General features: G+C 37.7%; 1 protein-coding gene across 1 annotated transcript in view; it reads right to left on the reverse strand.

The window, feature by feature from the left end:
- Positions 1 to 15610, reverse strand: part of LOC107688136 (SRC kinase signaling inhibitor 1-like) — a 108094-nt gene that overhangs the window by 10995 nt on the left and 81489 nt on the right. Inside the window, exons 10-16 of the mRNA XM_016485717.1 lie at positions 11734 to 11894; positions 6067 to 6242; positions 5199 to 5329; positions 4940 to 5087; positions 4503 to 4812; positions 3229 to 3642; positions 2115 to 2267 (exon numbers count right to left, since the gene is read on the reverse strand). Coding sequence (XP_016341203.1) covers positions 2115 to 2267; positions 3229 to 3642; positions 4503 to 4812; positions 4940 to 5087; positions 5199 to 5329; positions 6067 to 6242; positions 11734 to 11894 — 1493 coding nt within the window. The remainder of the gene's footprint in view (positions 1 to 2114; positions 2268 to 3228; positions 3643 to 4502; positions 4813 to 4939; positions 5088 to 5198; positions 5330 to 6066; positions 6243 to 11733; positions 11895 to 15610) is intronic.

Here is a 15610-nt window from a genome sequence, read left to right on the forward strand (position 1 = left end):
CCACCTTCAATACCACGACTGAGGTGCCCTTGAGCAAGGCACCGAACCCCCAACTGCTCCCCGGGTGCCGCAGCATAAATGGCTGCCCACTGCTCCGGGTGTGTGTTCACGGTGTGTGTGTGTGTTCACTGCTGTGTGTGTGCACTTTGGATGGGATAAATGCAGAGCACTAATTCTGAGTATGGGTCACCATACTTGGCCACATGTCACGTCACTTCACAGAATTGTAAATCCCATAATTTATTTAATCAAATATACAAAATTACATTATCATTTGGCGGAACATCAGAAATTAAACACTGTACCTTTAAACAATGTTTAGACTTCAGCTATTTATGTTCATGAATGTCTATGTAGAGGGCGGGTGTTATTGAGTTACGGGTTTGTTTTGAGATGCAGCTTGTGAGCCTCATTAGGTTTGAGGGGGAGGTCAGTATGGTGTCACTGCAGCAGTGCCCAGATCTCCACAGGTCTCCAAAGGGTTTCCAACAGAGACATGCAGTGGGGATGGAGGACAAGAGACATCTGCTTGCTTACCCTATCATCCACTCAACCAAGACAACAAAATATGTCTGCTTCTTGGTGTTAATGAGCCTTGTAGTTTGTGTGCCGTGTGTGTGTGTGTGTGTGCTGCTGCCCTGAAGCAGGTCAAGGAAGCCTAAAATCAACACCAACACAGCTCAAGCAGTGTCAGTCAGGAGAAATGCACTGTTGGCCCCCTGGTAAAATGATAATAGAGACAGCTAGGGAGAGAGGTTAGAATTTAATTGTGCATCAATTAAACAAATATAAAACAATTTGATGCATGTTCTGAAGCAATTGAACTGCAGTTCAAAACCATCAAAAAGTACTTTAAATCTTTAAAATAATAAGATAATTCTTTTATTCAGCAAGGATGGATGTATTTATCGGCACTTTGGGCGACCCGAGTTTGGTCCTTCATTCCCATAAATTCAATTTATATTACATTATATGCCATATTGTGACATTAAATTGTTACAATAATCCACTTCAAATAAATGCTGTTCTTTTGATCTTTAAAACCATGTTAAGAACTTAATATTAAGAAGCAAAGAAGCACAACCTTTCAAACTTGTTAATAATAAATGTTTCTTAAGCAGTAAAGCAGCATATTAGAATGATTTCCAAGGATCATGTGACACTGAAGACTGGAACAATGACTGCTGAAATTAAATTTTGAAATATATTAAAATAGTTTTTTAAATTATTGAATAATTGTTTTTTTAATAATATTTCACAATATTACTGTATTTGCATTCAAATAAATGCAGCTTTAGTGAGCATAAGAGACTTCTTTCAAAAACATAATTTTTTTTAAAACATTAAACATTAACTTAAAACATTTAAACAGCAATGTATATATGTAATATAAAATATAAAATGAAATTTATATAAATTATAGAATTTACAAAGACTGATTATTAATAATGTGTACTGTTTCTGGAAATATCCAGTGTGTTGTAGGTATGACAGAATATCACTATTACGTCGGGTACTCTATATGAATTTCTTAGCATTTTATTCCATTTTTTTTTCAACTTTCTTAAATTGCAATTCTGCATCCTTCAAATTCAGTTTAAATTGGAATAGAATTAGCACGTAGAAGGCATTCCCAATTCAATTTGAGTGGTGCATAACCCTGCTCTGAAGTTGCTAATGCATCTAGAGATAAAGTATATGTGTAAGTGAGATGGCATATATTAGATGTTATGGTTGTTGATTCTACGTAAAATTAAATTAGACACAAACGGTATCCCACAATATACTCACTAGTGCCTAACTAACAGCACTTTACAACAGTACAGCACAAGACATTATCAAACCACTCATTTGAGCTTAATAGTTCATGAGCCAAAGAGCACAGACAGAAATTCAGATCTCCTGCCTGCTAATGTGTTCTTAATGAATGCGCGAACCAGCCAACTGGTAGAAGCCACCAATGTGTGTATGTGAACGTAATTGCACTACTCTGTGGGTGTACACCAGACACATCTGGTGCTTGTGACATATGGACATTAATCACCAACATTAACACTTGAGCCGTTAGGGTACAGACGGTCTGACAGGACTCTTCAGGTAATACATGTGCTCACCTCCAGCTCAGCTGCTAACCTCTCCTCTGCACCCTCCTCTCGCTCTCCACCAGCAATGGTTGGAGGGGTGGAGGCCGGTCGGGGGGCTTCGGATACACTCCTCCTCAGCTTAACGTGTGGCTTCTGAGACTCGGTCTCCTCTGATTCTGACTTCTGTTTACATACACAAAGACAAAAGACAAATCTCTATATACAATATGCATTTTTTTTTAAAAGGGAACACACACACACAAAAACATACTTCTCTTTTAAAATAAGTCTGATGTACTAGACACATACTAAATTTTTGGACACTTAAGTCGCACTTAAAAATGTCTCAATGTTGTTGCTAATGCATACGGATATGCTCTGCAACAAGAAAATATTGAATGGATCAATCAGTAAATAAATATAAATACAATTATGTATGTATGTATGCATGTATGTTTGTATTTATTTAAGGAAAATTTCTTATAAAATATAAACATTTATTTATTTATGACTGAATCGATCAATGAATGAATAATATAAAATATAATTATTTATGGATCAAATAATTAACAAATAAATAATATATTTATGGATGAATTAATAAGTATATCAATATAAAAAAAATATATAAATGTATATATGTATATGATTGAATGAATGAATCATGTAAAATTAATTATGGCTGCTTTGACAGACATTACAATTAAATTCCAGAAAATAATAACTAAAAGGCTACAAGAGTATAGAAAATATCCCATTGTAATGTAACGACTGAATCTTAATTAAAAATAAACACAAGGGAAATTAACACCTAGAACCATCTTAATCTTTCTCAATCTCTCTCAAATTCACCTGTGACCAACAGGCGATTTATCACCATAGGAACAATTGAGGTGAAGTAAATATCAACCATGACTAACACACCTACAAACACAGGCGGCTTTTATGAGAAGCCTGACATTTTTGAGACCCTGCACTCATATAAAAGTGATGTAGTGTGTTCCCCTGACTCCTCTGATGGTCTGTGTGCTTCTCTTTCAGGAACAGCTTGCATGTAAATGTTTGAGAAAGTTTGCATGCATAAACGCACACATGCAAAATCATCTGTGTGTGTGTGTGTGTCATTCTGATTGTCACCAGTCACCTTTATACTCTTTCCAGGAATGATCATCTCTCCGCTGCGTGTAGTAAGCCCAGGGGAGGAGGGGAAACTCCGGCGGGGAGGTGGAGGAGGGGGGCATTTTGCGGGCTTCTCCGTTCGATACCTTGCCACCGTCAGTTCATCTGAGCCTCGTCTAGATCCGCTATCTTTACTGGAAAGTTTATTCTGAGGTTTATTAGGCTTGTGTTCAGGTGTGGCATTGGTGTTAGATGGACTCGGGCTCTGGTTTTGGTTTTGAATCTGGTTCTGAGCAGGTCTGATCTGCTTGGCAGCAAAGTCCAAGTCAGGAATGGCCTTCATGAGCTCAGCCTGAGTCTCCTCCAACAGTCGATTAATGTCCTGAGCACTATACTGCGTCAGACTGGCCCTCTTTTCTTCCCAATCCCGCTCTGCTGCCTGAGGAGACATACAAGAGCATTAGTGCTTCAAAACAGCTAAAGAAGCTGTTAAACCTATTTACACCAAGTCCGAATGTTCAACTCTAAACACATTCACAACAAGATTTCAAAAGTAAATATGTGGATTTACTTTTTTGGATTTTCTGGATTCCATTTTTTCTGGACTCCTTTTTAATGATTAATTTAAATTGTATTAATCAAAAAGCATGTCTAATTATTTAAAATCATGAAACTTATACAACTTAACATCAATATATTAAAGGTTTAACAAAAAATACATTTTTAGGGCCCTATGAATGAAATAAGTTAAATTTTTTTCTGACGTTCTGTTTTGTTACCAAATTCTGTGTTTAAGTATGTCTAATTATTTGAATGCATACAATTTATTATGACGGGTTGCAGTGAATACCTTTACTCTTCTGTGTATATATGATATGACAATAGTTTTACTCAAATGGAACGGTAAAATGCTGAGGAAGTGACTCAGAGCAGTTCTGGAGATGTTGTTCATGTATTTGTGTCCTAATTTAGTGAGACGGCAGACGCAGAAATCACAGCGAGCGCTTCAGTACGTGCGGTAAACAAAACCGGGCTTCTGCTCCATTCATTCACACAGAGACACGCAGAACATGCAGGGTTCATATTTAAAGTCTTTTTGCAGCTTAATATTTACAGATACTAGTCCATATCGTGATTTAAGTGTAATGACCTACTTTTGATTAATTAATTCAAGCGTTGACATTCCGCGTTATACAGTAAATTGAATTTTTTTAATAACTGGATTCCGCGATTCCGTCCGCGTTTTCCGCATCGCGTAAATCATAGGGCCCTACTTTCATTTTAAATCTCGTTCCTCACCAGTCTCACTTCCACAGATGAGGCCTTATCAGACCCGCCTCGACCTCCCAGCTCGCCTAGCTCCCGTCCCTTCAACGAGCCCACCACCCCATGAGAATCTTTCTCACGCTGTGCACTAGAAGGGTTCGAGTGGCTGTGTCTTTGACCAGAGTGAGGGCTCCAGTTAGCCAGGCTGGTCTCATTGAGGCTTAGCGGTGGGCTGGTTGGAATGTCGAAGTCTGGGTTCTTCCTGTACTCATCCCCTCCTCCGAGTTTAGGGGAGGGGCTGGAATACTCATCCTGGGTCTTCCACACTCCTTCATTCACCTGCCTGATTAATCCATAAAATAGCACTCAAAATGATGAAGAGTAAATTACATTCGAGACACAGTCAGAATGTGTGTCGAGACAAGGAATGATTAAATAACCCAGTAAGTGGTTAGTAAGTGTTTGTCTACCTCCTCAGCGTGGAGAGAGTGTCTGTGATAGATTTGCAGCGTTTAAGCAGGGCGTCCAGTCTGTGTGGCTCCTCTTTCAGGAATTTCACAGCTTCCACTTCCACTCGTAACACCACACGCATTTTACTCTGGAGCCCTGGGAAAAGATCTGAACGAGAGAGACAAAGAGAAAAACAGACAGCCAGAGAAGTGAACAACTCTCTTCTGAAACTAAGGTTCAAGTGCCTGACTGTGAAGGACAGAAAAGAGTCTGTCTCACTCTTCAGCTCTGTAAGAGTCTCTCCCAGTTTCCTCAGCAGCGAGATTTTCTCCTCCAGCTCCTGCACTGTCACATGTCGGTGATTGACAGACATCTCCTTCTGGATTTCCTCCACTGACTTTTCCAGATCACTGTCAAACACAAACATCCGCTCATTAGTTTTATCACATATTGATTGTTTCAGAAAGAGCATAAACCTGCATGACATAATAATTGATGCTATCATAAAGCACCTCAGTGTTATTACACAGAAGGGCATCTTTTACATTCTGATGTTTCTGACATTTATAAGTTGAAAAATGTAGCACGAGATGCGTGTGAAAATCCCAAGCCCACCTCCCTGCGCTGTGGCGTCGGCACGCATTTGAATAAGTGTCATTGCAGCAGGGTGTATTAGCACTAAACGACTGAGACACAGTCAGAGTGTTTACACTCGAAATCCAATTTAACCACGTCAAATAAATCCACCCACCACAAAATGGTTTGTTACAAACAGCGTCCCGTTAATAATTGAATAACATCAACTGGCTGTTAGCTATACTTAATAACCACTATCAATTAAAAGCAACACGACTGATCTGGCAGCGGGTTAAAGAGGCGGATTTAGTCACCCTGCTGCTTTTAATTGGAACAAAATAAATCAATGAGATGCTGTCCGTTTGTTGTACAAGCTAAAGGTGAGGTGCGGGTCTGCAGGACTTTGACTCAGACGGTTTATACCTCGCTTTCAGGTATGAGCTGATGAGAACCTATGCAATAAAAATAACTGGGAAATAATTTTTTGCACATTATGCAGCAGTGTCACTAAGCTAGCACCTCAGACTGCATTATCAGCACATTATGAGCACATATTGTGTGCGAGACGCACTGCAGTTGCTGTATGATGAGTTCCTCCTCGTTCAGGTACTTGAGTCTCTCCTCTTCCACTAGGAGACGCTGTCTCTGGAGAGGGTCTTCCTGTTTCCTCAGCGCATCTGATAGACGGAGACTCAGCTCTGTCTCGGTCCTCTTCAGCAGACTGAGTATGGAGTCCTGGTTCTGCAGCTACACACAAACACACACATATTTTAAGAATGACCCATCATTGCATTTGCTTAAAGGGACTGTTCATCCAAAAATGACAATTCTTTCATTAGTTACTTACTGGTATGATTTTATTTCTTTTGTGGAAAGCAAAAGAAGCAAACCATACAGTGAGTGTCAATAAGGTCCACAACAACACTGGAACCCACTGACTTTTATTGCAGGGACAAAAATTCCTCAAAAAAATCATTTTTTTTCTTCTCTCGAAGTTGTCAATAAAACCAAGATTATTGAAGTGTTTTACAAGAGAATTTAATTTTAGCCTTTATACTTTAATTCATGTTTAATTCAATGTGTCACTTGCCATTTCACTGTAATTATTTGAGAAATTTTCTAGCAATTTCTCAGTGAAAATTGGTTTTGTAGTGAGACAAAAAAAACGACTAAATTGAAACAAAAAAAAAAAAGGCTTTCGAGAACACAGTTCTTGAAAATTCTGGAGTCACAAAATGAATCATAATAAATTTATTTAATACATCAATACTTTCATAAAAAAAACAAGCAGCTTTTTCATAATTACAATAGAAATACTGGAAATATATGCCTATATGGGGGGAAGGGGGCTTTCAAATATTGTGTAGGACAGCAGAGGCTTTCGGTCAAAAAAATTAAGAACCATTGCTTTGAGAAGTTTTATAATGCAGGACATGCTACTAGATCAACTTCCTATGGTGTTCCTAGAACAATATTCCCTTCAACCAATCACAGCCCTTCTAGGTTAAGTATTAGTCTATGAATAAATGGTTGTTAAGCATTACAGTCTTCAGACGTTTCAGGTGTATCAGTGTAGGAGCTTTCATAGGTGGCTACATTGCTTGGGAGTTTTGCGTTTTACGGAAGGTCAGCTGTCACAATCCATCACAACACATCCATCAGATGACTCACATATGTGTGCATGTCTCACATTGACCTGTCTTTGACCATATGCAACTGTCATCTTGAATGTGAAGGTATGATATTATAGAATTGACCTTGCTAGTGTGCGTGTTTGTGTATAAGTGATCATATATATACTATCCTTGATTGTGTTTATGATGGATCACATTCATTTAAGGTCTCTTGAATGCCCTAATGTGAATGCGCATCCATGTCCTTGAGTTTATTTTCTAGTATTTTCAATCTGTGTATGTTGAAGGTTGTGTGGGAGTTGGAGTGCCAGACATCACCATAATGTTGTGACGTGTTAGCATTCTGCAGTGTTTGTTTGCCCTGAGAGAAAAAATGGGTAGACTTTGTCACTTGCATAGCGCCGATAATGAGAAAAGTGTGTAAAAACTGTTTTTGTACACTGTACGTTTGTGTGTACGATGCGATTTTAGTGTCATTTGGCAGTAGTTCCTCCTCGAGCTGAATTATTTATGAGTCTCATGCATTATTCAGCATATCCATGTCTCCTAGGTAACAGGACGAGGGCAGGGGCTGTGTCTCCAGCTCTGGCATTCAGGCAGGTAATTGTCTAACTCAGGAATCTGTAGTTGTCATGACACCAGCGGCTTGGCTCTTGACAGCAAAGCTATTGACACCAATCTCTCTGACCATGCATTTGACTCTTTGGCTTCCAACTCACATCCACCCCAAAATTATACAGTGCCCTGCATTTCAGTGTGTTAAACGTTCATGAACTTAAAAAAGACATCTTAATGAGTTTAATCAGTCTTTTTTGACTTCCCGTACAATTACATATATATATAAAAAAAAATCTCTTTCTAAAAATTTGCCAAACAACTCTTCATGCATTATTGCTTTCAAGTTTGCTTCTCCAAAAAATTGATCTCGTTTTAAGAATTTTTTACTGTACTGTACATATACTTATTATACATTATATATGCTGTACATATTTAAGTATTTTTTAAAAATATTTTATTATTATACTGTATGTTAATTTTTCGCAGTATGGGATTGTCTTTCTTTTGCAAATGCAGACTCTTAAAGGAACACTCCGCTATTTTTGAAAATAGGCTCATTTTCCAACTCCCCTAGAGTTAAACAGTTGCGTTTTACCGTTTTCGAATCCATTCAGCCGATCTCCGGGTCTTCTTTAACTGCTGCAGTATAGTATTATACATTATAGTATGTGATAAGGGCTACACTTTTTCATCTTCCTTGAATCGAAATCAGAATTATGCAAACAAAAATCTAAATTTTTTAGACATATATACAGCAGGGTCCAAAAATCTGTGATCACATTAAAAAAATTAGGGGTTTAAAATTCCATAAGGAAATAAATGGTTTTAGCATTTTTAGCATTTAACATGAACCATTGTGTAGGAAACAACAAGGAATATTTAAGATTCTGCACTCTTTAGGTCACTAATCGAATAAGCAAATTAATCATGTGAACTCCTAAGTATAAAAGATCAAATTTCCTTGCTTCCATTGAGAGAAACTCATTGTCTTTCTAGAATTTCCTTTCCTGTTTTTCTAGTGTTTATTCAGAGAGTGCACGGTTGAGATGCGGGTGTTCACTCATAAATCACACCAGTAGCTATCATTCCACAGTCATTTTTTATTAAAGCACTACTGACTGAAAAGCTGACTCGATTTAGGGCCGGCTTCCTCACTCTCTTCATCTATGTATCCCTGCTGGCCCATAACATCTCATCAGTATATTAAGAGTTATTGCCTGCCCTGCTATAGGAGTGAATCACACATAGCAGCAGCCATAAAATTAATGAGTAGTTGAACACATGCTCGCTTACACATAAATACACACACACTTAGATATACTTATACACAGTAGTGTAAGAAATACAGCATTCCCATACTATTTAATAAATTCATTCATGAATTCTATGACTTTCCAACAATATTTCAGTCATGGTTCATGTTTTTTTGTAATAAACACAATGTGTATGTACAGTATATATACAGTATATATATATATATATATATATATACAGTGCTGCTTGAAAGTTTGTGAACCCTTTAGAATTTTCTATATTTCTGTATAAATATGACCCAAAACATCAGATTTTTGCACAAGTCCTGAAACTAGACAAAGAAAACCCCATCAAACAAATGAGACAAAAATGTTTTCTTTGTAATTTATTTATTGAGAAAAATTATCCAGTGTTACATATCTGTGTGGTGCAAAAGTATGTGAATCTTTGCGTTCAGTATCTGGTCTGACACCCTTTTGCAGCAATAACTGCAGGTAAATGTTTCTTGTAACTGCTGATCGGCTTGTAGGAATTCTAGCCCCTTCCTCAGTACAGAACCACTTCAACTCTGTGATGTTGGTGGGTTTCCTTCTATGAACGGCTTGCTTCAGCTCCTTCCACAACATTTCAATTGGATTAAGGTCCAGACTTTGACTCTGTCATTCCAAAACATTAACATTGTTCTTCTTTAACCATTCTTTGGTAAAATGACTTATGTTCTTGGGGTTGTTGTCTTGCTGCATGGCCCACTTTCTCTTGAGATTCAGTTCATGGACAGATGTCCTGACATTTTCCTTTAGAATTTGCTAGTATAATTCAGAATTCGTTGTTCCATCAATGATGGCAAGCCGTCCTGGACCAGATGCAGCAAAACAGGCCCAAACCATGATACTACCACCACCATGTTTCGCAGATGGGATAAGGTTCTTATGCTTGAATGCAGTGTGTTCTTTTCTCCAAACATAATGCTTCTCATTTAAACCAAAAAGTTCTATTTTGGTCTCATCCATCCACAAAACATTTCTCCAATAGCCCTCTGGCTTGTCCACATGAACTTTAGCAAACTGCAGACGGGCAGCGATGTTCTTTTTGGACAGCAGTGGCTTTCTCCTTGCAACTCTACCATGCACACCATGGGTGTTCAGTGTTCTCCTGATGGTGGACTCATGAACATTAGCCAATGTGAGAAAGGCCTTTAGTTGCTTAGAAGTTACCCTGGGTTCCTTTGCGACCTTGTGGACTATTACATGTCTTGCTTTGCGTATCATTGTTGGTGGACCACTTCTAGGGAGGGTAACAATGGTCTTGAATTTCCTCCATTTGTACATCTGACTGTGGATTTGTGGAGTCCAAACTCTTTAGAGATGGTTTTGTAACCTTTTCTAGCCTGGGACTCTTAATTTCGCCTTCAAATTAACTGCTGATCCTAGAGATTCACATACTTTTGCACCGCACAGATATGTAACACTGGATCATTTTTCTCAATAAATAAATTACAAAGAAAATATTTTTGTCTCATTAGTTTGATTGGGTTCTCTTTGTCTAGTTTCAGGACTTGGATGTTTTGGGTCATATTTATGCAGAAAAAAAAAAATTCTAAAGAGTTCACAAACTTTCAAGCAGCACTGTGTGTATATATATATATATATATCAATGTAATATGAAAAATAGAGACATTATCAAAGAAGATACAAGATAAAAGAATTTGGGGTCAGTAAGATTTTTTAAAAGGTTTTAAAATTACATCTCTTATGCTCACCAAGGCTGCATTTATTTGATCAAAAATACAGTACAAATAGTAATATTAAGAAATATTTCTACAATTTAAAACTATTTTTTCCCATTGTAATATATATTTAAATGTAATTTATTCCCATGATGGCAAACTTAATTTTCAGCAGTCATTACGCCAGTCTTCAGTGTCACATGATCCTTCAGAAATCATTCTAATATGCTGAATTGCTGCTCAAGAAACATTTCTGATTATTATCAATGCTGTGCTGCTTAAAGGGGTCATATGATGCGATTTCAAGTTTTCCTTTCTCTTTGGAGTGTTACAAGCTGATTGTGCATAGATAAGATCCCTGAAGTTGCAAAGACTAAAGTCTCAAAACCAAAGAGATATTCTTTATCAAAGTTAAGACTCTGCCACGCCCCCCTAAAACGCCTCGTTCTAACACGCCCCCTCATATCTACCTCACTATGTGGAAATATTTGCGTAATGCCGCCCAAATGTTCACCCAAAGAAAGAAGGCGTGGTTTCAGTAACCACAGTTAGTGTTAATTTAGAGCGAAATTACAACGTTTTGAGCATAAAGAAACATTTGTGGCCTCAACATTGAACTGAACTGAGCAGAATAATGACACTGTTTTGTAGAGCTGCTTACAGCTGAAATTGAATTTGTTTCATAATTAATTAATTCTGCAACATTAACACTGTTCTTTTCCTGTTACTATATTTCTCTGAAACTGCTTTTTCGCCACAATCTGTATTATACAAAGCACTATATAAATAAATGTGATTTAACTTGACTCCCTGAAAGCTAAATGCTACATTAAGCCATAAAATGACAGTCAATCAGAACACCTTTGAAGTTTGATGTAAAGTTTAATATCTAGCTATGTGGAGCAGTCTCGACGAGATGTGTCGAAAATAGAAACCAAGCAACTGACAATCTGTCTTGACTCAGATTAACATGGAAGAGATGTGATTTATCACATGCCGCTTTATCACATCATGTCTGTTCAGTTACCTGCTGTGTGTCGAGATGCATGAGATTGTAACGTCTTACCTGCATCTTACGAAGCTGTGCGAGCTGTTTGCGCAGATCGGTGGCGTTCTGTTGTAGGTCATGCAGGTGAAGCTGCATCTGTAGCCTGGAGACGGTGGAGGCCTGAGAGCCTCCAGATGAAGGCGGAGGCATCAGTGCCAGCGGAGCAGATGGAGTCAGCGCTAATAACCATAACACAGGACAAAAAGTCGACACTGTGAGCTCGAAAGACACACTCAATGCAATATGAATTATTTCACACTTACCCATCTACACCTTATACGCATTGTTTAGTCCTGCTCCTGGAGATCGACCTTACAACAGAGTTTATGCTGCTTTCATGTTACAACGAATGTGTTTAAAAGTTTAACACACAGAATGCAAACATAAAGTCATATTTAGTAGTCGGAAACTCAGGATAATCCTGCATTGAAGTCCACCTGGGAAGCTCTAACAGCCCAGTTGGGCAATTGCTATTAGGATATATCACACAATCAAGTTGAAAACACAATATCGAAGACGGAACAACATCAAAAGTTCTTTTTTGTCTGTTGTATCAGTGGATAAGCAAAATCAAATCAACATCATTCACTCTCAAGTACTGCAGAGGGGCACATTCAAAAGTGAGATTTTTTATGTTTTTGAAAGAAGCCCTATATATTAGTCTTATCACCAAGGCTGCATTTATTTAATCAAAAATACAGTAAAACAGTAATATTGTGACATATTACAATATTTACCATTTTAAAATGTAATTTATTCCTGTGATGGCAAAGCTGAATGTTCAGCAGTCATTACTCCCGGCTTCAGTGTCACATGATCCTTCAGAAATTATTCTAATATGCTGATTTGGTGCTCAAGAAACATTTTTTGTGTTGCTTAATATTTTTCTGGAAACCACTGGTTAATAATATGACATTCGTGTTCACAAAACTAGGATATTTCCAGCCTGAAGGTTGCATAAGCCCAGACTTTTCAAGTTGAGGTCAGGTCATTATGGCAGATTAAACAAGAATAAATATAAAGCTTGCCAGAAAACACTAGTCATTTAGTTGGTTTACGAAGAGATCAAAGTACATTTCTCATTATTATCCATGAAAGCATGGAATGATAAAACACACCAATAAATACACAATTACACAGCCAATGTGCATTTTTGCTCTTTATTTTCTTTCATTGGCTCTAAAAAGCTTGCTGTCTTAGTCGGTAAGTGAAATTAAACAGAAAGAAATATGAAATTGCCCAGCGAGTCTATTTTATTCTGAGCAAAATCACTTTATAGTGTCATAATTATGATTTCCGAACTAGGAGAAACTTCCCAGGAGGATTTGAACACAGTATTATTTCTAGCCATGTTCTAGCCAACACACCTGGCTGTAATTTCAATCAAGTGAACCCCATAACCTTGACTATCTGGTTTGTTGATCCAGCTGATTAGGATTGAGAATAAACTCTGTAGGAAAGAAGATCTCCAGAAACCAGATCAAGCACTTTTGCTCTACACCCATCCTTCATTGTGTTCAGACAGAGATACACTAACCGGCACACACACAAAGAGTGTTGTCACCTCCAGAACCCATTCAGGAACATGCTGTTAGTGAGGAATACAAAGATAGCAGCACTCTCCAATCAGTTGTTTTAAACAAAAGGGTACATTTTCCCCAAGATTCAGGAAATGTGAAAAACAAAACACATCCTCCCCACACTTAATTTCAGTGTATGAATGTGTCAAGTTTAGGAGTGAAAACAGACTGAGGGAGAGAAATATCTAGTGCAGGCAGGCCATAGAGGAGAGATACCGTGGAAAACTACAGTGGGAACAAGCATTAAAGGGATATTTCATCCAAAAAATGAAAATTCTGTCAGCATTTAGTCACTTTCAAGTTGTTTCAAACTTGTAAGAGTTTCTTCCTTCTGTTGAACACAAAAGAAGATATTTTGAAGAATGTGGATAATCAAACAGTTGATGCCATTGACTTGGATTTTGTCCATACTATGGAAATCAATGGCTACTGTCAAATGTTTGATTACCAGCATCCTTTCAGCCGGCCAGCTGTAACATACATTAGAAGCTTTCAGCTTGCAGGTAACTAAATAACCGTAATGAAGTAAAGAAACAGTGCTGAATTGGACTTGTCATGGATCAGATTCAAAAGGGGAGACTAGGACTCATGGGAAACTCTCTCGATGACCCTTTACTGAGGTGTAGGGTTGTAACGATATACCGGTATGACGGTTTATCACAGTTTGAACTTACATGGTTATCATACCGTAAACATTTGCATATCTACGGTTTTTAAAAAATGAATGAAAAAAAAAAATCTCATCCGCGCACATGCAACTTATTTCCGCTCGGCTGCTTCACTCTGCATTCACTCGGCTGCTTACACGCACGTGCAGCGGAGAAAATGACAGAGACAGGATAATATCTAATCGCCATTGACTTGGATTTTGTCCATACTATGGAAATCAATGGCTACTGTCAAATGTTTGATTACCAGCATCCTTCAAAATAGCTTACTTTGTGTTCAACAGAAGAAAGAAACTCATACAGGTTTGAAACAACTTGAGGGTGAGTAAATGATGACAGAATTTTCCTTTTTCGAATGAAAAAAATCTCACCCGCGCACATGCTACTAATTTCCGCTCGGCAGCTTCACTCTGCATTTACTTGGCTGCTTACAGCGGAGAAAATGACAGAGACAGAGATAATATCTTATCTCCATCCCCGCCGAAAAAAAAGTTAAAATCTGCAGTATGGGAATACTTTGGATATAAAAAAAACAAATGCGGGGCTGTCCTTGAGGACGGATCCAATTTGCAAAAAATGTGGACGCAAAGTGGCTGCAAAAGCAGGTAATACATCCAACATCTCCACGGACACCACCCCTCCGTGCAGATAAAGCTGTGTCGCATTTATAACAATTTATAAATTAAGGACGTATGATTTCCGTGATGCAGAGGGAATCCCGGTGCAGTCATGAACATGGAATTTACACTATAACGAGGATGTCACGTAAAACACGCAATCTGATGGATGGATAAATCAAAAATAGATATGATATGTGTCTGTGAATATTAAAGCGCGAAGGGATTGCTATATAAATAATTGCTTGTTTCTGCATGTCTCTGAGTGGCGCCATTTTATCTACTTCACACTGAAGTACGCATGACACTAATGGTGTTTTCAGCGTCTACATAAACATGAACATCAGCAGAGCTGCTCTGAGAGAATACTTAAATAAACATTTCCTAGTTTCATTTGAGAGAAACCATTTTCAAATGTGACTTGATTTAACTTGAAATTATGACAAATATATTAGCATTGTTCAATGTACTTAAAAGTTATAATAACAACAATAATAACATTCTTTATAATAATGAATTTATTTAAACATTATTTTTAAAGCTGCAGTCCGTAACTTTTTTTGGTTAAAAATGATCCGAAATCAGTATTTGAGCAAGTACATAACCAGCCAGTGTTCGAAACTATCGCCTTACTTTAGCCCGATTCACAGCAGTTATCTTATAATAATTTTTTCTAATTTGAGTGGTACGGTTAGGTTTTCGCGGGAAATTCGAGCATGTCGCTGCGTCATTACGTCACTTCTATAAACATAAAGTTGTCCCGGCTACTAGGCTATCGCATGTGAGGATCCTGCAGGTGGCGGATCGTTTATAGCCTTTTCTCACAGCAGCTGGAATAATTAAATGTATCATTTCGATGGCGGATTGTAATCCAGAAAGGATTATGTGTTTATGAAACACATGTGAATGAAATTAAATTATATTCCAGTTTTAAATGTGCTTCTGATTACAGATAGCCTGGGATTACACAAGATTTGTATTTTAAAGAAAACCAGTTCAAAGGGAGCATAATTTGCTTTTTGGGTTAAAA

This window comes from Sinocyclocheilus anshuiensis, unplaced genomic scaffold, assembly GCF_001515605.1.
Source record: "Sinocyclocheilus anshuiensis isolate Anshui unplaced genomic scaffold, SAMN03320099.WGS_v1.1 scaffold249, whole genome shotgun sequence".
In the NCBI taxonomy this organism is placed as follows: domain Eukaryota; kingdom Metazoa; phylum Chordata; class Actinopteri; order Cypriniformes; family Cyprinidae; genus Sinocyclocheilus; species Sinocyclocheilus anshuiensis.